Below are 25,559 nucleotides of genomic sequence, written 5' to 3'. Positions count from 1 at the left end.
AGTAGGTGTGTCCAAACTTTTGACTGGTATTGTAGATTTTTAAAACAAATAAATATATTGCAGCACCTGAAGCACTTTTTCGGTTATTGTCTGTGAACACTCAGACTTGCATCCAGGTCATCATGTCTCCCATTCCTTAAATTGGACCACATTTGTCTGCATCATTTACATTTAGGACAATAGAACACTTAGCAAAACAGAGATAGGGTAAACCCTACTTTGCAAAATGGGATGAGATTAATGATAAATGATTACTAGGCATCAAACAGCAGTTATTTCAACAGTGCTGTCCCCATTGTTTTTCACAATGAAAAATACTTAAATGCATTTAGTTGACGATGCAAATACCTGTGTGTTTGTTTGTGTGTGTGGGCACAGCACTCTGGGGTTGGCAGGGGTGGAAGCGGCTGAACGTGTGTGTGCATGAAATGGAGGCAGAATCTCACTGAAACACAAGCACCACTTACAGGGCACAGTTAGGGATTGGACATTAACAATGAGAACTCAATTGCTTGTTGTGTTGTAACTATCTATGTATGCACCACAATACAATCCCTGAAATATGCAGGTTCTCAGGGTCCGCAAAAGCCATTCTACTGTACGCGTAACCTATAGAATGGTGAAAAGACTCACCCACACATCTTGAGTGACTCTTTCCCATTCTATCCAATGTGTTTTCGTTTCACTATCCATGCTATATGAGGCCAAAAAAAAACAATAAACGACAGTACTAAAAACCATTAATTAAATAACCTCAAACCATTCTAAAACAAATTGATTGACCTCTCGATACCAGAGGCTGTACCTCTCCTCAGCATTCCTGGTCACTAATGGGGCGGAACAGTAGTAGACTGCTCTGTGTTCTCTGTGAGCCTTCAGATCCACAGGCTGGAGGAGGAGCCACAGACAGTGTTGTGGTAGACATGCAGTAGAGAGAGGAGCCCACTATAAAGCATGGTTCTTCTCAGGCTGGGGCTGGAAACTGGTGGGGCGTGTTGGGAGTACCCCTCCCCAACCCTGTGTCCCCTCCCTGGGTCCCGTCTCTGGAGCAGGGTCCTGACCACACTGCCGTGGTCGTCAGCTCAGAGCCAGCGGCCTGTCCCCTGGGTGCGCTTCCGTCTTTTCTTACAGATGTAGTAGATAGGGAAGGCCACGAGGCCTGAGGAGAGAGCGGAGCAGAGCAGAGCAGGAGAGAACAGGCGGGTTAATATAGAGCAGGCACTAAGCTCAGTGAAATGACTGACAGTTAATGCATGCAAATGAAGTGACAACTATCACAAGGAAGTGGCCTTGTGTAATAATCAAGCTGTTTAATCAGCTTCTTGATATGCCACACCTGGCAAAGAAGATATGCTCACTAACAAGGATGTAAACTAATTTGTGCACAAAATTGAGAGAAATAAGCTTTTTGTGTGTTTATTTCAGCTCATGAAACATGGGACCAACACTTCACATGTTGCTTTTATATTTTTGTTCAGTGTACAATATTTTTTATCTGGACACTTTCTGTTTTTGTTATTGCTACTATGCAAATATGCAAGTAACCATTTCATTGTACCATTTACACCTTCTGTATCCTGTGCATGTGACAAATAAACTTTGATTTTATTTGATATAGTGTGTGTTTACCAGAGTAGGTAATGTGAAGAACAACATGACTTGCACCAAAGTCAGACTAGGATATAGGCCAAGGACTAGATAAAGTGTATTTCTACCGGGAGTTTTTGAAATCTTTGGTTGTTTACTATACTACCGTACACACTCTGTTTAGCACATGGCCTCACATGTGAATCCTTAAAGAGATGGGTGGGGCTAAGGCTTAAGAGGTGTGAACGATGCTGAATGTGTGTAGACAAGGAAGAGTTCTCCAGCACCAAAACATTCAAGGGCCATTTTCTCAAAAGTGGGGTTACAAGTCTATCAACTTTCAAAGTCAATTACTTTCCCGTTGTTCCTCAACTTCAGTGTATGATATACCATTTTGTAGCTTTGAGTCTCTACTTTTATCCAATGTAAAAACAGCATTTAAAATGTTGCAACATCAGACCGAATCGAGGTGGTCGGTCACATTTGTGAGTGGGATTAACAAGTGACTGTCAACAGCTTTATATCAGTGTGTCATCCTCCCATCGCCCAGTGTAGCAGAGCTATCTGAACAAGCAGACACTTTGCCGCTTCTATCTGTTTACACCAAGACAAAGGTGGCCCTCGCCAGCACACCACAGCCACTGAACAAGCCGAGTCACACTACATGTACCTACCTGACCCAAGAGAAAGTAACACATTTTAGATTATATCTTTAAAGCACCACTGGTTATCTAATGTTTCATGTTTTCTTCAGGATTATAACAGGATGTAGCAGTGCTTACCTATGACCAGGGATAATGCTCCAACCGCCATCACCAGGACTATGACAACAGGGGCCACCACCACTTTACATACTGGAATGGGAGGGAGACAGAAGAGACAACACAAATGTTCATAAGGGGTCAGGACAAGTACATACATGAAAATGCATGGGGAGGACAGGGCAGTTTGGAATAGCACCTCCGTGTGCTATTTGGATGGGGTCTTCCTAATAAAAAAACAAAAATATGTATTTGTAGTATGGCGGCTGCATATTGGGGAAACATTGGCAAGGCTGTCAAAACAATAGAATGGGAGACGTGATAGTGCTTTAATAGAAGGTAGAGGGGGGTGTTGGAGACCCTCTGAGGGCCACATTAGCCCACCGTCAACCATGTGTCAGATGTTTCCATTGGCAGCCTGCTGGCCTCTGACTAACTTTAGCTAACCCCACTCAGGGAGCAACAGCTGAGGCCCTGCATGCCACTACACGCCACACTGCCTGAGGCCCTGGGGGAACGACAGACAGAGTTGCAGTCAGAACACCTCTCAGAGAACTACTGCATCTCTCAGGAGAGCTGTTCACTATTCAGACACTTCAGGCAGGGTCACAGAGACACGCGTAACCTCAGATAAGGACGTTCTGCTGATAAGGGTCATGCAAACCACTGTGGTCGCTACTACAGTACACCGTTATTGTTCTGACTTCAGAGCCGTGACAACAATGCAAACTTTTAGCATAGGCAGTAACCGTATTGTGAAAACGGGTTATGAAAGAGTCATATCAGCAGCATCAAGCTAGTCCATGCTGTTTTGATCATCTTCATTATTGTGTGAATTATTCATAAGCAGCGGGATTTGATTAAGAAGATGAAAGGCCACCCACATGGTAATTGAAGTTTCCTCGTCACCCCTGCCTGCCTGCCTATCTATCTCTCTGAGTCTGATCACAGAGACCAAGTAGGAAAGTCACGGGAAGTGTCATAACTACATTCAGCAGTCATGCATAAGGCCTAAAAATTACAATTGCTAATCAGAGCATATTTTTAACAGCACTTGAGGGCCTATATACAGTGGGGAGAACAAGTATTTGATACACTGCCGATTTTGCAGGTTTTCCTACTTACAAAGCATGTAGAGGTCTGTAATTTTTATCATAGGTACACTTCAACTGTGAGAGATGGAATCTAAAACAAAAATCCAGAAAATCACATTGTATGATTTTTAAGTAATTAATTTGCATATTATTGCATGACATAAGTATTTGATACATCAGAAAAGCAGAACTTAATATCTGGTACAGAAACCTTTGTTTGCAATTACAGAGATCATACGTTTCCTGTAGGTCTTGACCAGGTTTGCACACACTGCAGCAGGGATTTTGGCCCACTCCTCCATACAGACCTTCTCCAGATCCTTCAGGTTTTCGGGGCTGTCGCTGGGCAATACGGACTTTCAGCTCCCTCCAAAGATTTTCTATTGGGTTCAGGTCTGGAGACTGGCTAGGCCACTCCAGGACCTTGAGATGCTTCTTACGGAGCCACTCCTTAGTTGCCCTGGCTGTGTGTTTTCGGGTCGTTGTCATGCTGGAAGACCCAGCCACGACCCATCTTCAATGCTCTTACTGAGGGAAGGAGGTTGTTGGCCAAGATCTCGCGATACATGGCCCCTTCCATCCTCCCCTCAATATGGTGCAGTCGTCCTGTCCCCTTTGCAGAAAAGCATCCCCAAAGAATGATGTTTCCACCTCCATGCTTCACGGTTGGGATGGTGTTCTTGGGGTTGTACTCATCCTTCTTCTTCCTCCAAACACGGCGAGTGGAGTTTAGACCAAAAAGCTCTATTTTTGTCTCATCAGACCACATGACCTTCTCCCATTCCTCCTCTGGATCATCCAGATGGTCATTGGCAAACTTCAGACGGGCCTGGACATGCGCTGGCTTGAGCAGGGGGACCTTGCGTGCGCTGCAGGATATTAATCCATGACGGCGTAGTGTGTTACTAATGGTTTTCTTTCAGGCTGTGGTCCCAGCTCTCTTCAGGTCATTGACCAGGTCCTGCCGTGTAGTTCTGGGCTGATCCCTCACCTTACTCATGATCATTGATGCCCCACGAGGTGAGATCTTGCATGGAGCCCCAGACCGAGGGCGATTGACTGTCATCTTGACCTTCTTCCATTTTCTAATAATTGCGCCAACAGTTGTTGCCTTCCCACCAAGCTGCTTGCCTATTGTCCTGTAGCCCATCCCAGCCTTGTGCAGGTCTACAATTTGATCCCTGATGTCCTTACACAGCTCTCTGGTCTTGGCCATTGTGGAGAGGTTGGAGTCTGTTTGATTGAGTGTGTGGACAGGTGTCTTTTATACAGGTAACGAGTTCAAACAGGTGCAGTTAATACAGGTAATGAATGGAGAACAGGAGGGCTTCTTAAAGAAAAACTAACAGGTCTGTGAGAGCCGGAATTCTTACTGGTTGGTAGGTGATCAAATACTTATGTCATGCAACAACAGTTGAAGTGTACCTATGATAAAAATGACAGACCTCTACATGCTTTGTAAGTAGGAAAACCTGCAAAATCGGCAGTGTATCAAATACTTGTTCTCCCCACTATATACAGCCATATTTTCAGAGGCTACTGATTGCTTGCTTACCTAATAATAATAACCATAAAAGGTAACAGGTAATAACTTAGTGAAACCCAATGTGTCCCCTCTATGAAGGCTTTAAGGGTCTCTGGGGCAAGGGCTTAGGCTGGGTAGACTCACCACACACGGACCCCCGGACCAGCCGGCGGAGGTGGGGCTTCTCAGGGAGGTAGCGGTACTTGCAGCCGAACACGCTGAGGTTGGATGTGTGATCCCCGAAGAATCGCAGGTGGCGGTACTTCTCCCCACAGCGGTAGCAGAAGTTGGTGTTGCACTGGGTGCAGTTCATGTGATCGCAGCCCTCCGTCCTCTGGATGTGGATCTGGGGAGAGTGACATCATCAGTGAGCGGCATATGACTTCATGAATGCTCCATCTATAAAGCCTTTATAAGTTGTTGTTCGTTTAAAGTGAGATCCTAACTTCTGCACAAATTAATAACTCTGAGAATATGTAGCAATTACGAGATTATCAGTTAGCTCAGCGAAGGTCTTTTCAGAATATAAAACACAGGCTGTAGCCTATACTTCAAGCTGTGTGGTGGACAAAGTGTTTTGGTTTGTTTTAAGGTAAAATAATGAAACATTTTGTCCCGATATCTGAGCATCACTCAACCCCTCTCCCTGACTCATGCTGACTGACAGTACATTGAGAGGAGAGTGCTGCCATGGACAGACAGCTAGCTAGCAGCCCACACATCAGTGATGGATCCCTCCAGTGCTGTGTTGTGTTTGCTGTTGTTGCTCTCCAAAAGGCCTCTCACTGTTTATGAAACAAATAACTGACGTGGCTCACTAAATCTAATTTGGTATTGGCTTTCTGACCAGGGCTCGGTCTTATGACTTCCTGGAATGCTTCATTTCCAGCCATTGTTACAAGTGGACTAGAGAGACGAAGACAAGAACAATATCTCTCTCTCTCTCTTTCCTAACCCTGTGTCTGAAGCTCTGAGAGAGAGAACATGCACTGAGGATACATGGCTGTAGAACTCCTGAAAAATACATCTCTAATAACCTTATGTGGACATAAAGAGCTGGAGAACTGTCGGTCCTCTCTTGAGATTCCTTAAACACAATTAGCAGGTTTTGCTGGGATACAGGACTGGCTGTGTTTGCTCACTTTAATCACCACCTTCCTAGTCAAGAGAACACCCTTTATGACCATGTGAGGAGGCCTAACATTATCATTGTTTTGCTGCAAAACTGTCGACCTCAATCTTCCTCAAGTAGCAAGGTTTGCTATTTTTGTAAACTCTCCTGGCCCTGTCACTCACTTTGCAGCGGGGGCACTTCTGGGCGTTCCTCTGGCCGTGCTCGATGACACTGGCCCAGTGACGCAGCAGCTTGTCCCCCTTCCTGTATTCATGGCACTTCAGACCATCATGCCAGGGGGCGTGGCACTTGAAACACCACACAAACTGGCACTTGGTGCACTGGATCTGCAGAGAGGACACAGACATGTGATTGGCTAGATGCACGGCATACAGTAGTGCATAGATGTGCCTGTCTGCATGGACTAAAAGCCTCCATCATTAATGATGCACAATGATGCACATTGTCGACGATTTAAGGAACCTAAGCGTTTCCCAAAGCATTCCACATGGTCAGATTATATGCATTCTTCAGAAAGACATACATAATTCAGATATTTTCTTATTATTACTGTATAATATCATGGTGCATATTAGAAACAGCAGAGGCCCTGTACTTTTACTTGGGCTCAGTCCTTCTGTTTAATATCTGATCTCAGAACATTATAGGCCCTCTCTCTCACCTTGTATTTGTACTCTGCCCTACTGGGGGTGCGTCCTTTCAGCGAGATGAACTGGCTGCACTGGGGACAGGGTTTGGTGCTGGAGTCGACCCGGCTCAACTCCAGGAAGTACTTGTATTTAGCCACTTCCTCGATGCCCAGATGGGACACCACCAGGCTTTCCTCCAGGTAACCACTGCACTCCGTGATGGGGCACACGATGTCCGCTCTGCCCACCCTGACCTGGGGGAGACAGACATTACACAGGGATCAATGACGAGAGACGTGGTTCATGATCTACTCTACAGAATGCTGTATGACAAATTAGGATCAACTATTGAATGGACAGTGGTCATAAGTTACATGCAAACACATACACAATGCTATTGGCCGTAGATCCGGTTATAAAATATTGTCAATACATTAAGCTAATGGATTGCATAATGTGTTATGTAGATTAAGGGTAAACAAAGCAAACACTACAGTGTACATACAATACAGAACATATACTGAGTGTACAAAACATTAAGAACACCTAACTAATATTGCGTTGCACCCCCTTTTGCCCTCAGAACAGCCTCAAATCGTTGGGGCATGTGTCGAAAGCGTTCCACATGGATGCTGGCCCATGTTGTGTCAAGTTGGCTGGATGTTATTTGGGTGGTGGACCATTCTTGACACACACAGGAACTGTTGAGCGTGAAAAACCCAGCAGCGTTGCCGTTCTTGACACCCTCAAACCGGTGCACCTGGCACCTACTACCATACCCCATTCTAAGGCACTTACATCTTTTGTCTTGCCCATTCACCCTCTGAATGGCACACATACACAATCCATGTCTCAAGGCTTCAAAATCCTTCTTTAACCTGTCTCCTCCCCTTCAGCTACACTGACTGAAGTGGATTTAACAGGTGACATCTATAAGGGATCATAGCTTTCACCTGGATTCACCTGGTTAGTCTATGTCATGGAAAGAGCAGGTGTTCCTAATGTTTATACACTCAGTATACATGGCCTGGCTGGTACTGTAGGCTAACTGACATAAGGCAAAATTCATTGTTACCCTAATACCCTTATAACAGAAATACTGTGTGTGTGAGAATTTCTTTAGGATCTGTGACCTTTACTGGTTCCCAGAGGCAGGAGTAGAGCAGGGAGAGAGGAGAGATCTCTGGCATCAATAAGATTTCATTTCACCCACATTGTTCACGTGACGTGGTGTCAGACTAGGACTTCCTGGGTGAAGCTGGAAGGCTTCCATGAACAACAGTAGCGACTTACTACTACAACTGTGGAAAACAACAGAGGAAGAAGGGCCTAGTACAAGGTCTCAGTGAGAGTCTTAGCCTCCTCACACTACCACCTAGGGCATGGTGCAGACAGAAGGGCAGGCCAGACCCAGGCCTCCCAGAGGATTAGTCCACAGTACTGCTGATCTGATCTGAGTAATCCCCTGCCGGCTAGGCCTGTAGTACATGTCCATACAGTAGACTGAGTAGAGACTAGAGCAGGGGTCGGCAACAGGCGGCCCGCGGGCCAAAACTGACATGAGTTTTAAGTTTGAAAAAATATCATAAAAAAATAAAAAATAAATGTTTGTCAAAATACACTGTAAAATCACCAGGAATTCAGCTAAAAATTAGTTCAATTTAGGAAATCTGTTCCCTAGTATTCCCACATATAAAAAAGAGACATAATAATATCATGTAATCAAGTTATGAAAAAATTGTTATTTTCAAATACAATCTATTTTTGGCCTTATTGTGGTCAATTTGCAGTGTACAAATTATTATAATTATGTTCCGACCCCCCCCCCCCCAACCATCTGTTCCGACAAAAAACGGCCCACAACTGAATTTTGTAACCTACCCCTGGACTAGAGAGTGACGCAGCACAGCTCTGGGGTAATGCCCTGCAGTCTGGCCTCTGGGCCTATGGGCCTTGTTACTGGCCCTGCACTCAGCTCAGTTCCTCAGGGCCAGGCTGTGTACTCTGTTCTGCTCTGGGGTTGCTCAGTGCACTGCAGCAGAAGTTCAGCCATTGTTGCCCAATGAGCTCACATGTGTTATTACATGAGAGGTTGGTGATCAGAACTAGGTAGGCCTAAAGTGATAATAACACACAGACTGTTGTTTAGAGGTAGCTGATCGAAACCTCTCCTAGAAAGAGCAGTCACAGTGCAACTGAGTTGATAATCTGGGTAGACAGTGGGATATCAATAATACACTCTGTTCTTTCCCAGAACTATGAAATCAGCCAACTCCTGTGGAGTGGGGACCTCCATTTGACTTCAGTCCAGACAAAATAACCTGTATTAGCTGATAACTGTATTTATTAATTTCAGGCTTGGTTCCTCTAATAATATGTCTAGCCTATTGTAACTAACCCGATATGGCCACCAGCATAATACACGTATCTACTGGGGCTGGGAATTACCAGGGACCTCACGATACGATATTATCACGATACTTAGGTGCCGATACAATATGTATTGTGATTCGATACTACGATTGTATTGCGATTAGATGTCCCAAACATATTACTCACCATATAAGTTCTCTCACGTCACCCCGCTCCTCCGCACACTACACTGGCTTCCAGTTGAAGCTCGCATCTGCTACAAGACCATGGTGCTTGCCTACGGAGCTGTGAGGGGAACGGCACTTCCGTACCTTCAGGCTCTGATCAGTCCCTACACCCAAACGAGGGCATTGCGTTCATCCACCTCTGGCCTGCTGGCTCCCCTACCTCTGCTGAAGCACAGTTCCCGCTCAGCCCAGTCAAAACTGTTCGCTGCTCTGGCACCCCAATGGTGGAACAAGCTCCCTCACGACGCCAGGACAGCGGAGTCACTCACCACCTTCCGGAGACATTTGAAACCCCACCTCTTTAAGGAACACCTGGGATAGGATAAAGTAATCCTTCTACCCCCCCCAAAAAAAAAAAAAATGTGTAAAGTGGTTATCCCACTGGCTATAAGGTGAATGCACCAATTTGTAAGTCGCTCTGGATAAGAGCGTCTGCTAAATGACGTAAATGTAAATGTAATATACAGTGGGGAGAACAAGTATTTGATACACTGCCGATTTTGCAGGTTTTCCTACTTACAAAGCATGTAGAGGTCTGTAATTTTAATCATAGGTACTCTTCAACTGTGAGAGACATAATCTCTGGATGGCCCCATCCATCCTCCCCTCAATACAGTGCAGTCGTCCTGTCCCCTTTGCAGAAAAGCATCCCCAAAGAATGATGTTTCCACCTCCATGCTTCATGGTTGGGATGGTGTTCTTGGGGTTGTACTCATCCTTCTTCTTCCTCCAAACACGGCGAGTGGAGTTTAGACCAAAAAGCTATATTTTTGTCTCATCAGACCACATGACCTTCTCCCATTCCTCCTCTGGATCATCCAGATGGTCATTGGCAAACTTCAGACGGGCCTGGACATGCGCTGGCTTGAGCAGGGGGACCTTGCGTGCGCTGCAGGATTTTAATCCATGACGGCGTAGTGTGTTACTAATGGTTTTCTTTGAGACTGTGGTCCCAGCTCTCTTCAGGTCATTGACCAGGTCCTGCCGTGTAGTTCTGGGCTGATCCCTCACCTTCCTCATGATCATTGATGCCCCACGAGGTGAGATCTTGCATGGAGCCCCAGACCGAGGGTGATTGACCGTCATCTTGAACTTCTTCCATTTTCTAATAATTGCGCCAACAGTTGTTGCCTTCTCACCAAGCTGCTTGCCTATTGTCCTGTAGCCCATCCCAGCCTTGTGCAGGTCTACAATTGTATCCCTGATGTCCTTACACAGCTCTCTGGTCTTGGCCATTGTGGAGAAGTTGGAGTCTGTTTGATTGAGTGTGTGGACAGGTGTCTTTTATACAGGTAACGAGTTCAAACAGGTGCAGTTAATACAGGTAATGAGTGGAGAACAGGAGGGCTTCTTAAAGAAAAACTAACAGGTCTGTGAGAGCCGGAATTCTTACTGGTTGGTAGGTGATCAAATACTTATGTCATGCAATAAAATGCAAATGAATTACTTAAAAATCATACAATGTGATTTTCTGGATTCCGTCTCTCACAGTTGAAGTGTACCTATGATAAAAATGACAGACCTCTACATGCTTTGTAAGTAGGAAAACCTGCAAAATCGGCAGAGTATCAAATACTTGTTCTCCCCACTGTATCTGCTGCAGAGGGACAAGAGAGAGCCATGAGAAAATGAGTTTTGATCAGTCATGGAAATAAAAGTGCTGAAAACATGTTGGCTCACTATTTAAAAAGAAGATGGAGAACAAGCTATAGGAAGAAAAATACCAGAGTTTTGACCGACTAGCGCTAGCTAACGCTACCTACAGTAGCACTTTTTTATTTATTTTTTACAAATCAATACTTGGAGTCAAAAATTTATATAATATCATCTAAAAATGATATTGCAAAATGTGACTGTAGAAATATTTTCCCCCATCACTAATAACTACTGTGTGTGTAAATAAAAGGAAGTAAATATGTGGGTAGTCCCAACTATCGGCTAAAGCTGCACAGACAAGGTCACAGGCTTAGGACTAGCTAGGCTGTGACGCTGATGAGACGAGACAGTCAGTAAGAGAGTCGCCACCTGTGAAGGTGTGACGAGGGTGTGAAGGAGTACCCTGGGCGACCCTGGAGCCCACCTCTACACCCATCAACCAGGCCTGTGACCCTGACAGCCAACACAGCAGGGACACTGGAGCAGTGTCAAGGTGTGAAAAATATATAGGCCTATAACATCTCCCTTCCCCTCCAAGAGCAGTGTGCCCCTGGATTTCACCAAGGCATAACATCAGTGGTCTAGTGCTGTGTGTTAATACACCTAGCATAACTGCCCTGCTGCTAAAGAGCCAAACACATGTGAGCAGAGGAGAAACTGTAGTCCACCACAGCCTCACAGATATTAATGAGCGATCTCCGGGAGTGCGTTTTCATCCCTTTATTAGGTCTAATTTTAGCCCTGATTTCACTAATGACCAGAGGAGCAGATTAACTTTATTAGGCAGAATGCTTCTGTCCTCAGGCGACCCCCCGGGCCTCTGTGTGCCCTGAGCTAGAGGTATCTTTCTCATACACACACTATCTCTCACTTGCCCTCGCTCACACACACACACATCTGTCCATAGTGTTCAGCCTGAGCCGGTGGAACCAGCTTTGGTAGAGGAGTGACACAAGATAAGGCTGGTAACGCCATGATAATGGGCAGCAAGAAGCAACACAATGGATCCTACCTAGGGTGGCTCCCTCTAAACCTCCTTATGGTATGTTACACTTCATCTATGCTCATAAAATGATTTGTGATGCTGACGTGAATCTACAGATACTCAAACGTTCAGTGTCGGTTTGATCACAGCTTTGGTGAATCAGGCACGTCTCCTACCAATGTTATACTGTCCGTGTTAGTCATAATAGGATGTTAGGGATACTATTATATAACTATGCAAAAAGCCAAGCGAATAACAATGTGTCATGTAGCATCTGCAATACGGTGATATGTACTGAGAGGAAAGTCTTCATATTCTCTGACAGGGATGACAAACCAGTGGTACGCCGAGCTCAGACGATATCAAAATGTATATGTAAGGACTCTGAGGCAGTGTGAGGGACAGGATAGAGACATGTGGCATCACACCGGATCTAGAGGGCAGGATAACATCCTTCCTTGATCCTGGCAGAAGGTCAGAACATTGCAATCGTCAAAGACTGACCGGCACACAACTACTTATCAGCCTCATCTCATAGAGATTCATTGAGGCATCTTTATTTAACACAATTAGACAGACTAAGCCTGATAGGAGTTTCCTCTACAGCATAAAGATGGAGAGGCAATAATAACATGCCCCTTAATCAAAGGAAACAGGAAGTAATGATATGTTGTAATCAACCAAAAGGAAAAAAACATGTCCTTGAGTCAGAAGTTGACAATACATGGCTCGACTGTGACAGTGCTCAGAAAGCAAGGATGAACTAAGGACATGCGTGTGGCTCTATTATATGAAGAATTAGCCATTTAAATTAGGCTTTTTAAAATACAGTGCCTTTTTGCACCCAAGACATGGTGAGGAGATTGATAGTCATGTATTTCCTTCCCTCTGGTCTGGCAGCATCACAGGAATTCAGACCAGAGCACACAGCCTATTCATATCAGACTGGAAGACATGCAGCCTTTTATCATCAGACCAGACATCACCCTAACAGGAATACGAATACAGACATTAAAAGCAATGACAGTTTTAATCATTACAGACAAAGAAGCCTTCAGAACTCCTCCAAAAATAGGGAGAAGAAAATACACTGTAGGACTCAAGAGCTGGTAGGTGCGTACTTCAAGCCCACATCGGTTGAGACAGAAAACTTTGACCAATCATTGGACAAGTTTTGGAAAGCAACTAAGCCTAAACTGTGCTTAGAGTTCATAGGATCCATAGAACTCACACAAAGCAAGGAATGCTTGAAACTCTTTGACTCGTAGAATGTACTGTATACAGGTCACTGGAAACGCTTAGAAACCAGTGCACAAGTGTGAGAGCATTTGAGCCTAAGAGAGCCAACAGCAAATCCTCTAAATCAGGGTTTAATGCACTGAAATGCATTAGGCATGACAGACACTGCCACTTTATGAAGCAAGCAGTTGACGTCACTGTGTTTAATGTGTTAATGTACTGTAACAGACATTACAGTTTGTTTGACGCAGGAGAACCATTTCAACAGACAGGTTTTACAGGTTAGCACTAGCAGATTCAAAACTGCCAAAACCAAAGAACCCAAGACACACCCTAACAGTAGAACAAAAGGCCCTGTCATTCCCCAAGTACATCCATTAGACACAACAATGTCCATACAGTGCCAACTCAATTGGGCACATTTTCAATTATACAGCTATTACAGCATAATAACATCACTATGAGCAGCAGCAGCAGGAAACCACAGAAACTAAGGTTGGACAGGATGACTGTGCTGCTGCCCCTGAAACCCTCAGCCTGCTCATTACAGCTTGGAAACAATTGAATTTGCCTATTCATCCCTAAAGAAGCCCATGTGAACATGGAGGAATTCGACGGTAACAGAATTATGCTTTGACTCAGTTTTTTTCACTTTAAAATGTCTGCCATTTGATCCTCAGATTCTCAAAAAGTTCTACAGCTGCACCATCGAGAGCATCCTGACTGGTTGCATCACTGCCTGGTATGGCAACTGCTCGGCCTCCGACCACAAGGCACTACAGAGGTAGTGCGTACGGCACAGTACATCATTGGGGCCAAGCTTCCTGCCATCCAGGACCTCTATACCAGGCGGTGTCAGAGGAAGACCCTAAAAATTGTCGAAGACTCCAGCCACCCTGGTCATAGGCTGTTCTCTCTGCTACCGCACGGCAAGCGGTACCGGAGTGCCAAGTCTAGGTCCAAAAGGCTTCTTAACAGCTTCTACCCCCAAGCCATAAGACTCCTGAACAGCTAACCAAATGGCTACCCGGACTATTTACATTGTTCTCCCCCCCCACACCAGCCCCCCTTTTACGCTGCTGCTACTCTCTGTTTATTATCTATGCATAGTCACTTTAACTCTACCTACATGTACAGTACCAGTCAAAAGTTTGGACACACCTACTCATTCAAAACTATGAAATAACACATATGGAATCATGTAGTGACCAAAAAACTGTTCAACAAATCAAAATATATTTTAGATTCTTCAAAGTAGCCAGCCTTTGCCTTGATGACAGCTTTGCACATTCTTGGCATTCTCTCAACCAGCTTCACCTGGAATGCTTTTCCAACAGTCTTGAAGGACTTCCCACATATGCAGAGCACTTGTTGGCTGCTTTTCATTCACTCTGCGGTCCAACTCATCCCAAACCATCTCAATTGGGTTGAGGTCGGGTGATTGTGGAGACCAGGTCATCTGATGCAGCACTCCATCACTCTCCTTCTTGGTACAATAGCCCTTAAACAGTCCTGTTGAAAAACAAATGATAGTCCCACTAAGCGCAAACCAGATGGGATGGCGTATCGCTGCAGAATGCTGTGGTAGCCATGCTGTTTAAGTGTGCCTTGAATTCTAAATAAATCACAGACAGTTTCACCAGCAAAGCACCCCCACACCTCCTCCTCCATGCTTCACGGTGGGAACCACACATGCGGAGATCATCCGTTCACCTACTATGCGTCTCACAAAAACACGGCGGATGGAACCAAAAATCTCAAATTTGGACTCCAGACCAAAGGACAGATTTCCACCTGTCTAATGTCCATTGCTTGTGTTTCTTGGCCCAAGCAAGCCTCTTCTTATTATTGGTGTCCTTTAGTAGTGGTTTCTTTGCAGCAATTCAACCATGAAGGCCTGATTCACACAGTCTCCTCTGAACAGTTGATGTTGAGATGTGTCTGTTACTTGTACTCTGTGAAGCATTTATTTGGGCTGCAATTGGTGAGGCTGGTAACTCTAATGAACTTACCCTCGGCAGCAGATGTAACTGGGTCTTCCTTTCCTGTGGCGGTCCTCATGAGAGCCTGTTTCATCATAGCTCTTGATGGTTTTTGCGACTGCACTTGAAGAAACTTTCTAAGTTCTTGAAATTTTCCAGATTGACTGACCTTCATGTCTTAAAGTAATGATGGACTGTCGTTTCTCTTTGCTTATTTGAGCTGTTCTTGCCATAATATGGACTTGGTATTTTACCAAATAGGGCTATCTTCTGTATACCATCACTACCTTGTCACAACACAACTGATTGGCTCAAATGCATTAAGAAGGAAATAAATTCCACAAATTCACTTTTAACAAGGCACACCTGTTAATTGAAATGCATTCCAGGTGACTACCTCATGAAGCTGGTTAAGAGAATGCCAAGAGTGTGCAAAGCTGTAATCAAGGCAAAGGGTGGCAACTTTGAAGAATCTCAAATTTGTTTAATCCTTTTTTGGTTACTACATGATTCCATATGTGTTATTTCATAGTTTTGATGTCTTCACTATTATTCTACAATGTAGAAAATAGTACAAAAAATAAAAACTGGAATGAGTAGGTGTGTCCAAACTTTTGACTGGTACTGTACATATTACCTCAATTAACCTGTGCCCCTGCACATTGACTCTGTACCGGTACCCCCTGTATATAGCCTCGCTACTGTTATTTTACTGCTGCTCTTTAATTAACACACAGTATGGTATTAAGACTTATTTTTCTTAAAACTGCATTGTTGGTTAAGGGCTTGTAATTAAGCATTTCACTGTAAGGTCTACTCCTGTTGTATTCGGCGCATGTGACAAATACAATTTGATTTGATTTGAATGTTTAACAAACCATACAACTCTATATACAAGGACTACTTTTAACATTTTTCACTGAAAAATTGACAAAAACTAATTTTGTGGAAGAACTGTGCAGATGCAAACTTTAGTAACGAATTACTGTAAAATCTCCTTAAGGTTATGTGACCATGTTTTCCAAAAACTCTGTTACAGTGCCTTCAGAAAGTATTCATACCCCTTGACTTGTTCCACATTTTGTTGAATTACAGCCTGAATTCAAAATGGATTACTTTTTTTTCTCTCACCCATCTACACACAATATCCCATAATGACAAAGTGAAAACATGTTTTGATACATTTTTGCAAATGTATTGAAAATGAAATACAGAAATAACTCATTTACATAAGTATTCACACCCCTGACTCAATACATGTTAAAATCACCTTTGGCAGCGATTACAGCTGTGAGTCTTTCTGGGTAAGTCTCTCAGAGCTTTGCACACCTGGATTGTACAATATTTGCACATTATTATTATTTTTAATCTTCAAGCTCTGTCAAGTCGGTTGTTGATCATTACTAGACAGCCATTTTCTTGCCATAGATTTTCAAGCCGATTTAAGTCAAAACTGTAACTAAGCAACTCAGGAACATTCAATGTCGTCTTGGTAAGCAACTCCAGCGTATATTTGGCCTTGTGTTTTAGGTTATTGTCCTGCTGAAAGGTGAATGTCTCCCAGTGTCTGTTGGAAAGTAGACTGAACCAGGTTTTCCTCTAGGATTTGGCCTGTGCCTAGCTCTATTCCATTTCTTTGTATCCTAAAAAGCTCCCTAGTCCTTGCCGATGACAAGCATACCCATAACATGATGCAGCCACCAACATGCTTGAAAATATGAAGAGTGGTACTCAGTGATGTGTTGTGTTGGATTTGCCCCAAACATTACACTTTGTATTCAGGACATAATTTCTTTGCCACATTTTTTGCAGTTTTACTTGAGAGCCTTATTGCAAACAGGATGATTGCTTTGGAATACTTTTATTCTGTACAGGCATCCTTCTTTTCACTCTGTCATTTAGGTTAGTATTGTGGAGTAACTACAATGTTGTTGATCCATCCTCAATTTTCTCCTATCACAGCCATTCAACTCTGTAACTGTTTTAAAGTCACCATTGGCTTCATGGTGAAATCCATGAGCAGTTTCCTTCCTCTCCGGCAACTGAGTTAGGAAGGACACCTTTATCTTTCTAGTGACTGGGTGTATTGATACACCATCCAAAGTGTAATGAATAACTTCACCATGCTCAAAGGGATATTCAATATCTGCTTTCTAGTATTTCTACCCATCTACCAATAGGTGCCCTTCTTTGCGAGGCATTGTAAAACCTCCCTGGTCTTTGTGGTTGAATCTGTGTCTGAAGTTCACTGCTCAACTGAAGGACCTTACAGATAATTGTATTTGTGGGGTACAAAGATGAGGTAGTCATTCAAAAATCATGTTAAACATTACTATTGCACACAGATTGAGTCCATGCAACTTATGTGACTGTTATGGAAATTCTTACTCCTGAACTTATTTAGGCTTGCCATAACAAAGGGATTGAATACTTATTGACCAAAGACATTTCAGCTTTTCCCTTTTAATTAATTAATAAAAATGTCTAAAAACATAATTCTACTTTGACATTATAGGGTATTATGTGTAGGCCAAGGACACAAAATCTCAATTTAATCCATTTGAAAATTCAGGCTGTAACACAACAAAATGTGGAATAAGTCAAAGGGGGTGAATACTTTCTGAAGGCACTGTAAATATCTGCTCCGATTTAAGATGTCAAAGATGTCTACAGAAAGAATGGGGTGTCAGCTATGACATACTGTAGCACCTTAAGTTTGAAAAAAATCTATTTTGGTTATTGAACTACAGTAAGTGAAATGGATTTACACCAGGTAACGGAATTCCGGTAACGGAATTACATCATGGGTCCCTGATCTGTACTACACAGAAATGCATAATTATGGATATGAACGTTATTCTCCTCATGTTTCATAAGTTTGGACTTCACAGTGCAGCAAAGCAGAGCACAGTAGAGTAGGGACAACAGTAGCAGGTGACCCAACTGTAGTTTGTGACAATTATGATTTCCCATTGTAGCCAATTCAGTTGCAGTAATTCCGTTAACAATTTGGTAATATAATTACGAGTTTTAATCACTTAATAATTCATAAACAAATTTGATATCAGCAAAATCACTATAACTAATTGGTAGGTCTACTATTACTTGTTACTTCTGTGAACTTAGTTATCCTCCCTCCTCATGAGGGAGAGAAATTAGAAAATATCTTAAAGGTGCTACACCTAGAATTTCTCAGAATTTCTCCCCTACAGTATGTGGAAGCTAGGTGAATTGCAATAGCACTAGGCTGCATTAAAAACAAAATCTCCCCCCTCCCACCTCCCCCCATTTCCCCGTAACATGGCAGAGACTCGCGCTTGAGCCTTGTTATTGAAAATATATTTCACAGAAATGTAGATTGTACAATGATTCCCTACAATATTAGGTGCTTGCTTTCTCACATAAACAGAAATTGAATGAACAGTGTATAATTTTTGCAACCAGGAAATGACAGAGCGATTTCTACATTGGCCGTTTTACCCGATTTCCACCAGATAACCACAAAGTCAAAACAGCTTTCCCATTTTGACAACAGATGCCGCTCCAGCAGGAGAAATCAATAGGCGAATATCCCAGCCAATCACAACACTGGCGCGTAAGTGATACTTTGAAACACTATCGTCCCACTATTTCTGAAATTACAATGCAGAAATGCAAAAAAATCCTATGTAGCACCTTTAAATATGTGGGTTTTTGGTAACGGAATTCAAGGCACAAGGCAACATTTCTTAAACTTACAGAAGGTAAACAATTTCTCCAAAACTAAATATAAGTGTTGATATTAGTTGGCAGGGGTCTTTACGTCAACATTATTGTGTTTTTATTTATTTCTGATACCTTTTAAGACTTTTTCTGGTAGATGTTTTCTAAGACCCCTTTTCCTTCTGTTTATCCAGAAATCAAAACCTTTGCTTATGCCAAATTTTTTTTAATGGAAAATGGTTGAAAAATGTATCTATGCCTTCATTTCCCAAAAATATACTCTTAGCTTTAATTTGACACCCAATTTGATATGCTCCTTTGAACTTCATATGTTGGCGCACATGGGTCCTTTTACATGGAAATGACCTTGTGCTGTATCAGTCCCTATCCTGACCTGACCTAAATCCTGACCTAAATTGGATTTGAGAGTCAAGGAACTGTCTGCAATCTGATGCTACATGATGACAATAACAAGATCCCTGACATTGTCTTCAGAGAGAACACACAGCAGCACACAGCCTCTCGTGGGAGAGCAATGTGATTTCATTAGGTGCTACAGGGCCAGAGCTCTGTGATTAGGCCAGCGTTTCCCAAGCTAGGGGTCGCAGCCCCATGTGGGGTCGCCTGATTTGAAACTCTGAAAAAATACATCATAATAATCGCACTTTGTTCATAGAACCAGGGTTACGCCAGTAACCTCCAGTAGCCGCTAGATGTCTGTTTTCTTCATACAAATGTGGCTCAATCTTTTGAACGGTTTAAGCTACAAAATATTATGACCCTATCACTGAAAGATAAGACTCTCAGGAACACGTATGTGTCTCCTATTTCCCTCTAAAATGCCAATAAGCCACGCAGGACCCATTAGAACAGAGAGGACAAGACCACCCAGTTCAACGTCTAGTTTTGATTTATACTGAACAGAAATATAAACGCAACATGAAAAAGTGTTGGTCCCAAGCTTCATGTATTCTAGATATTTTACATATGCACAAAAAGCTTATTTCTCTCATATTTTGTGCACAAATTTGTTTACATCCCTGTTAGTGAGCATTTCTCCTTTGCCAAGATAATCCATCCACCTGACAGGTGTGGCATATCAAGAAGCTGATTAAACAGCATGATCATTACACAGGTGCACCTTGTGCTGGGGACAATCAAAGGCCACTCTAAAATGTGCAGTTTTGTCACACAACACAATGCCACAGACGTCAAAAGTGTTGAGAGTGTGCAATTGGCATGCTGACTGCAGGAATGTCCACCAGAGCTGTTGCCAGATAATTGAATGTTAATTTCTCTACCCTAAGCCGAGGCTTAAAACGTCGTTTTAGAGAATTTGGCAGTACTTCCAACCGGCCTCACAACCACAGACCACGTGTAACCACGCCAGCCCAGGCCCTCCACATCCGGCTTCTTCACCTGCGGGATCGTCTGAGACCAGCCATCCAGATAGCTGATGAAACTGAGGAGTATTTCTGTCTGTATTAAAGCCCTTTTGTGGGGAAAAACTAATTCTGATTGGCTGGGCCTGGCTCCCCAGTGGGTGTGCCTGGCTCCCAAGTGTTGCATGTTGCGTTTATATGTGTTATTTTTGTATACATTTGGTTGAAGTTGTCAACTAACAAATCCAACAAATTTCACCATGTCATTGGATTTATGTAAAAATGTGGGCAAAAAAAATATGAAATGCCCTTATGTTAATTACTTTTTGCAAATCCAATCAGTTTTTGCACATTGATTCAACGTCATCACAGATTTTGGGGGTTGAAATGACGTTTTTGCCTAGTGAGCAGGCACTAAAACAGACTGGGGAAAATTAACATCATCAATGATGATCTTTTCTACACAAAAGATCATACAAAATTATTGCCGGATGATCTTCCGAACTTCCCGATACCTTTCTGATGCATTTCAGTCACTTCAAACCATTCTGTCTTCAGATTGAAATACTGTCAGACTGATTTGTAGACTGTCATAGCCACAATTAAAAAAGTAAACATTGGCCGTTGATCACTTCACTTTCTTTTTTTTTTTTTTTTTTTACATGGTGGGGTCGCGATTTTTTTTGGGGGGACTCCTGGCTTAGGCTATCAATTACAGCCACACACACACACAACTCTGTCTCCACCCCTACCTCCGCTGCTGCCATCAGCCGTGAGGAAAGACAGCACACCCACAACACTCAGCCAACAAAGCCATTTCGCAGGCAGTCAGTGCCTTCACTGACGTCGCAATTTCTTTAGTCACACTTGTTTTTCTAAAGCGTCCATATCCATGCAAATCAACCACAGACACCACACACTGGTTATCTGTGTTAGCCGTCCATAGAAACGTTGTATACCATATCACAGTCATCCCACACGTTATTCAAGGATAGACAGGGACACTGATGCATGCTCTGGGAAATGACTAGTATATCCCTTCACTTTACACTCAGTAGCACAGAGTTAGTTATCCTGTTGGATTCCACAGCACAGCGCTGTTGCAGATTGTTCCTTACGTGAGGAGCCAGTAAGTTCAGCAAGCACATTACTTCCCTAAACAAGGAAAACAATGGCCGAGGCAGGCAGGCTGAGGCAGCACTGTTACAACACAATAGGATATTCCTTCCATCCCTTCTCGCCAAGCAGCCCACCAAAATACTGACACATAGGCCTAATACTAATACTAAGATGGGAAATTGTTCAACCGGTTCATTTATCACTATACTAGCCTACATTCCAATGACTTGTCTATCTTCCAGGCTGCAGCAGGAGACAGACCATTTGACTGGGTCTACCTCTGTGTAATACTAGACCCCAGTGCTCTCCCAGCAGACTGCCCCAGCAGGTGTTCGTCCTCGTGGTAACTAGTCTGAGCACATGGACCAACGCTCCCATTGGATATACAGTAAGACATAGCCAGCCAAATGTCTACAGACCACAACATCTGCACCTGGATACGCTATTGACATGCCAATGAGCTGGGGAGGGTCTCAAAGACCCAAAGCAAATCCAATGAGTGTAAACATACATGTGTGTTGTGAAAACCTAAAATAATCACAACAGGTAGGCCTACAAGTGCCAGGCTTGTTTGAATATGTATAGGCCCTATCTTTTTCTGTGTCACTAGCTACGTTTCCATCCAATTGGCGACAGGTTTTCATGGGAATATTCTAATTTCTGCATAAAGAAAATATGTGCATTTTCCCACCAGTGGTGTGTTTCCACCAAACAGAATTTTTGCAGATAAAAATCAGTGCGTGATGACGTAGTGCACATAAAATGTAATGCTTCCCTTAAGTTTTCATATACCGAATAAAAATGTAAAGTTTAATGTGTTTCTATCGCATTTTCAACTCTACCAATAGTTTCGTCACAAAAACTGTTGCGTTAAATAGCAAATGTGCCTACTCTGGTCTTGGCACCTGCGCTCTAGCCGACAGCTCGCAGATACAGATTTATTGCATGGGCTGCGTCTCAATCCAATCTGGAAGGTGGCCGAGCTACAGCGGTGTTTGTCAGACCATGAGACATCCCGAAAAGCGTCCGAACGGTTTGGCCAATTATGACCACTCTATTGAAAGGGGAGACTCCCACGAACACGATGGTGGTCTACGTTTTGCTCTACAACTCCCACAAGTGTCACGGGACTTGTCTGAAGTTGGTAACGCTGATGTGCCAACTTCTGTCTGTAGCGTCTGAACCGTTTGAGCTAGTAAGTGTCACGGGACTCGTCTGAATGTAACCCATACAAACCAATGGAAGTTTGGAGGTAGTTTTGTGCAAACAAAAATAAGGGGTTAAATAGGTGTCCAAAAAAAATCTAAAATACTTCCTGAGCTTTCTTATATCTCATAGATATAGGACTGACACTTCAAAACCTTATTCCTTCAGATTTTTTTTGGGACACCTATTCAATGCATTTCTATGGGCTATAGTAGTAAAGGCCAAATTCAATATTTTATCAAATAATTTGTTGATACCTAAATGGGTCCTAAAATTCCAAATCAAACAGCTAAATAGATCCATGGTATGACCATCTTAAAACAATTACATATGTTAGCTTAGTACCCTCCCCCAACTACTTTTAGAGGTATTAAACAAAACTTTCAGGAGATAAAGGTTATTAAAGTTCCCTCATTTTGCATACCCCACCATTCCATGAGACATCCGTCTTTATCACTGGAAAATAAACGGATGATATTGATATAATTTAAAAGCTTACAAAGTGTTGTCAAACTACTTTATTATTTCTTGAAAAAAAAAGGGGTTTAAATAAAAATTCATTTTTAAGGTAGTAGTAGGTTTTATTGGTTTCTTGCAGTCATAGACTGAATTGTAAACCAATTTACAATCATAACACCAATCATATATAATTATCAAATAGTAAAATCCTAAACTAGCAAAACACTTAATATAATACAATGTTAAAATATACAATATACAAAACAACAACGACAAGGTTTGGGGTGGGGTGGCAACTTTAGAAAATACATCTTTAGAGTTCTTATGAAGGCATTTCTAAGGCCCCTGGGCTATATGGTGTGTGATTTCAAACTGTTTCCTATGGAGGATTGACGGTATAATTTAAAACAACAGATATTCCCATTTAAGTCAACATTATCTGATGTGTGGACCTCCAACCATCTTTGTGGTACCATTTGAAATGTCTATTTTATTCCCATTTTAGTACATTTATCAGCTAAAACATGACACCCACCCTGTACTCAAGAGCATATATTGTGTATATTGTATAACCGATGGCGGGAACAACACAAAAACCTTTGATGATGTAAAATAGGGTCTAAGCTACAACATATGCGAATATGAAAAAAACAAATCGGAGTTTATGCGTTTTTAGATAATTGATGTTAAAAGCTTTTTTTCTCTCCAGAAATCAGAACATTTTGACAACACTGTAAGCCTTTAAATTATATCAATCTCAAACGTTTATCTTTTCCAGTGATGAAGACATGGATGTCTCATGGTATAGTCTGGTATGCACAATGGGTCACCTTTCAGCACCTTTATCTCTTGAATGTTTTGGCATTCAGGTCCAAAAAGTGACTTTCTCTTAGCACTTCTACAATGGGTAAATATGTATGGAGGTTTCGTTCAAATCAAAAGGGGTGCGGATTTACCCTGTGTCTATTGAGCACACACACACACACACACACACACACACACACACTTTATCCAAAAGGCTTGACATAGAAAACATGTGATGCTGGAGACAGCCTTCAGTGAACTGTGATGCCAGGTTTATACCTGTGAACTGATGTATCTCTTCAGGCATTCCTCGCAGACAGCCTTCTTGCAACAATGTAGAGGCTTTATGTACTTGTCGTCCAGACAGATGCGACAGGTCAAGACAATTGATACATTGTAATCCCCGTTGTAAAAGTTGTTCAGAGTTCTAGGATCAATCAGGTTCGATAGGGTGTATGGCTCGGGGACAGAGGGGTGGCCTAGTTCTAAATCGCTCTGCTGCTGCAAATCCGTGGCTGGCTCTGTGGCGACGTTTGTTGTTGACGGAGTTATCGCCCCATTATATTGGTGTTCTCCGGTATTGTCAGCCGGTTTCCTGTAGTTATCGTTTGCAATACAGTATACGGTACAGTAAACATGTTCCTTCAACTGTACGAAATCGTCGTCAGCCCTGCTACTTTCACAAATTTCGTCAGAATCTGTTACATCAACTTCATCCAAATCGGATGACGTTAATCCCTCTGTGTGATCTGCGATTTGCTCTTTTCCACCCTTCGTTTCACTGCCACTTGACTTTTCAAGGTCCACACAATCAATTCGTTCATTTAAAACAATGTCTACCATGGCATCCTCTGGATCTTTTTGGTCATCTGCTGAATTGTTATTGAAATTCGTAGGGGATCTCGTCGTCCCGAAATTCCTCAAAATATCCACTGCAGTCGGTTTTCTGAAACTGTATCCTTCAACATTTTCTTTACAACCCGTTCTCTCAACCCTGTGTTTGTGAGTCTCCGATACCCCGTCTGGTGTTCGGATCTTTGTTTCCCTGGCATCTTGAATAAAATCTGTGCCTGATGTCTCAACTTTATCAAAAACTTCTGATGGATTACAGACTGTCTCTTCGTCATAACTGCTGACAAAACTAGGCATTCTACACTTATAAACATTGAGAGAAATGTGTTCATCTTCCATTCCCAAGGTATAACTCCCCGACCATGCACACGCTGCCGTTTCCCCTCTAACTCCAGTCCAGATACTAACAAAACAAAACAAAGCCCAAGTCTGTATTTCTGCTTCCGGGTCTGCGTGTGGGAAAAAATAAATCCGTAACGTGGTAGCTGTTTGACTTCATCCAACCTATGCGCGCGCCGGCTCTTTAGCTGTGGCAAACAGCAGCGCACTTGTCAATCAAAAATAAGCAGGAAGGTGAGATACATATTCATCTATGACGTTTAAAAAAAAAAAAAATTGATAGTGCAGTCTGGGCGATCCTTGCCTGCCCAGCGACAGGCTACCTCCAACCAAGGTAGAAACAATCTGGCACTGTATGATCTGTAATATACGCGCAATTGAGCACAAAGGGCGCACCTAATCTATGGACGCACCTGATGCAAGAAATCATAAAGGGCAACATTTTTATTACACAAATTGAGAAATATATGGAGAAAATTACGGTATTCCAATTATAATATCCA

At 42.8% G+C, this 25,559-nt stretch overlaps 1 protein-coding gene across 1 annotated transcript; it reads right to left on the bottom strand.

Moving 5' to 3' along the window:
- Nucleotides 1-25,343, bottom strand: LOC121548965 (probable E3 ubiquitin-protein ligase RNF217). The gene is made up of 6 exons (XM_041860660.1): nucleotides 24,145-25,343; nucleotides 6,764-6,985; nucleotides 6,264-6,428; nucleotides 5,112-5,313; nucleotides 2,370-2,441; nucleotides 1-1,159 (listed from the first exon to the last, which is right to left on the bottom strand). Exons 1-6 carry the CDS (start codon nucleotides 25,054-25,056, stop codon nucleotides 1,083-1,085), a joined length of 1,650 nt encoding a protein of 549 aa, XP_041716594.1. The 5' UTR covers nucleotides 25,057-25,343; the 3' UTR covers nucleotides 1-1,082.
- Nucleotides 25,344-25,559: the final 216 nt, after the last annotated feature.

This window comes from Coregonus clupeaformis, chromosome 33 (genome assembly GCF_020615455.1).
Source record: "Coregonus clupeaformis isolate EN_2021a chromosome 33, ASM2061545v1, whole genome shotgun sequence".
NCBI lineage: Eukaryota > Metazoa > Chordata > Actinopteri > Salmoniformes > Salmonidae > Coregonus > Coregonus clupeaformis.
Note: the sequence above shows the minus strand (reverse complement) of the source record. Positions and strands in the feature narration are given on the sequence as shown.

Bases quoted from the DNA above. Each gene is read 5' to 3' on its own strand.
- LOC121548965 (XM_041860660.1), bottom strand. From the start codon at position 25,056: ATGGAAGATGAACACATTTCTCTCAATGTTTATAAGTGTAGAATGCCT. The intron at 6,986-24,144 runs GTATAAACCTGG...TGTCTCCCCCAG, and splicing joins AGAGATACATCAGTTCACAG to GTCAGGGTGGGCAGAGCGGA. The intron at 2,442-5,111 runs GTGAGTCTACCC...CTCCCATTCCAG, and splicing joins GGTCCGGGGGTCCGTGTGTG to TATGTAAAGTGGTGGTGGCC.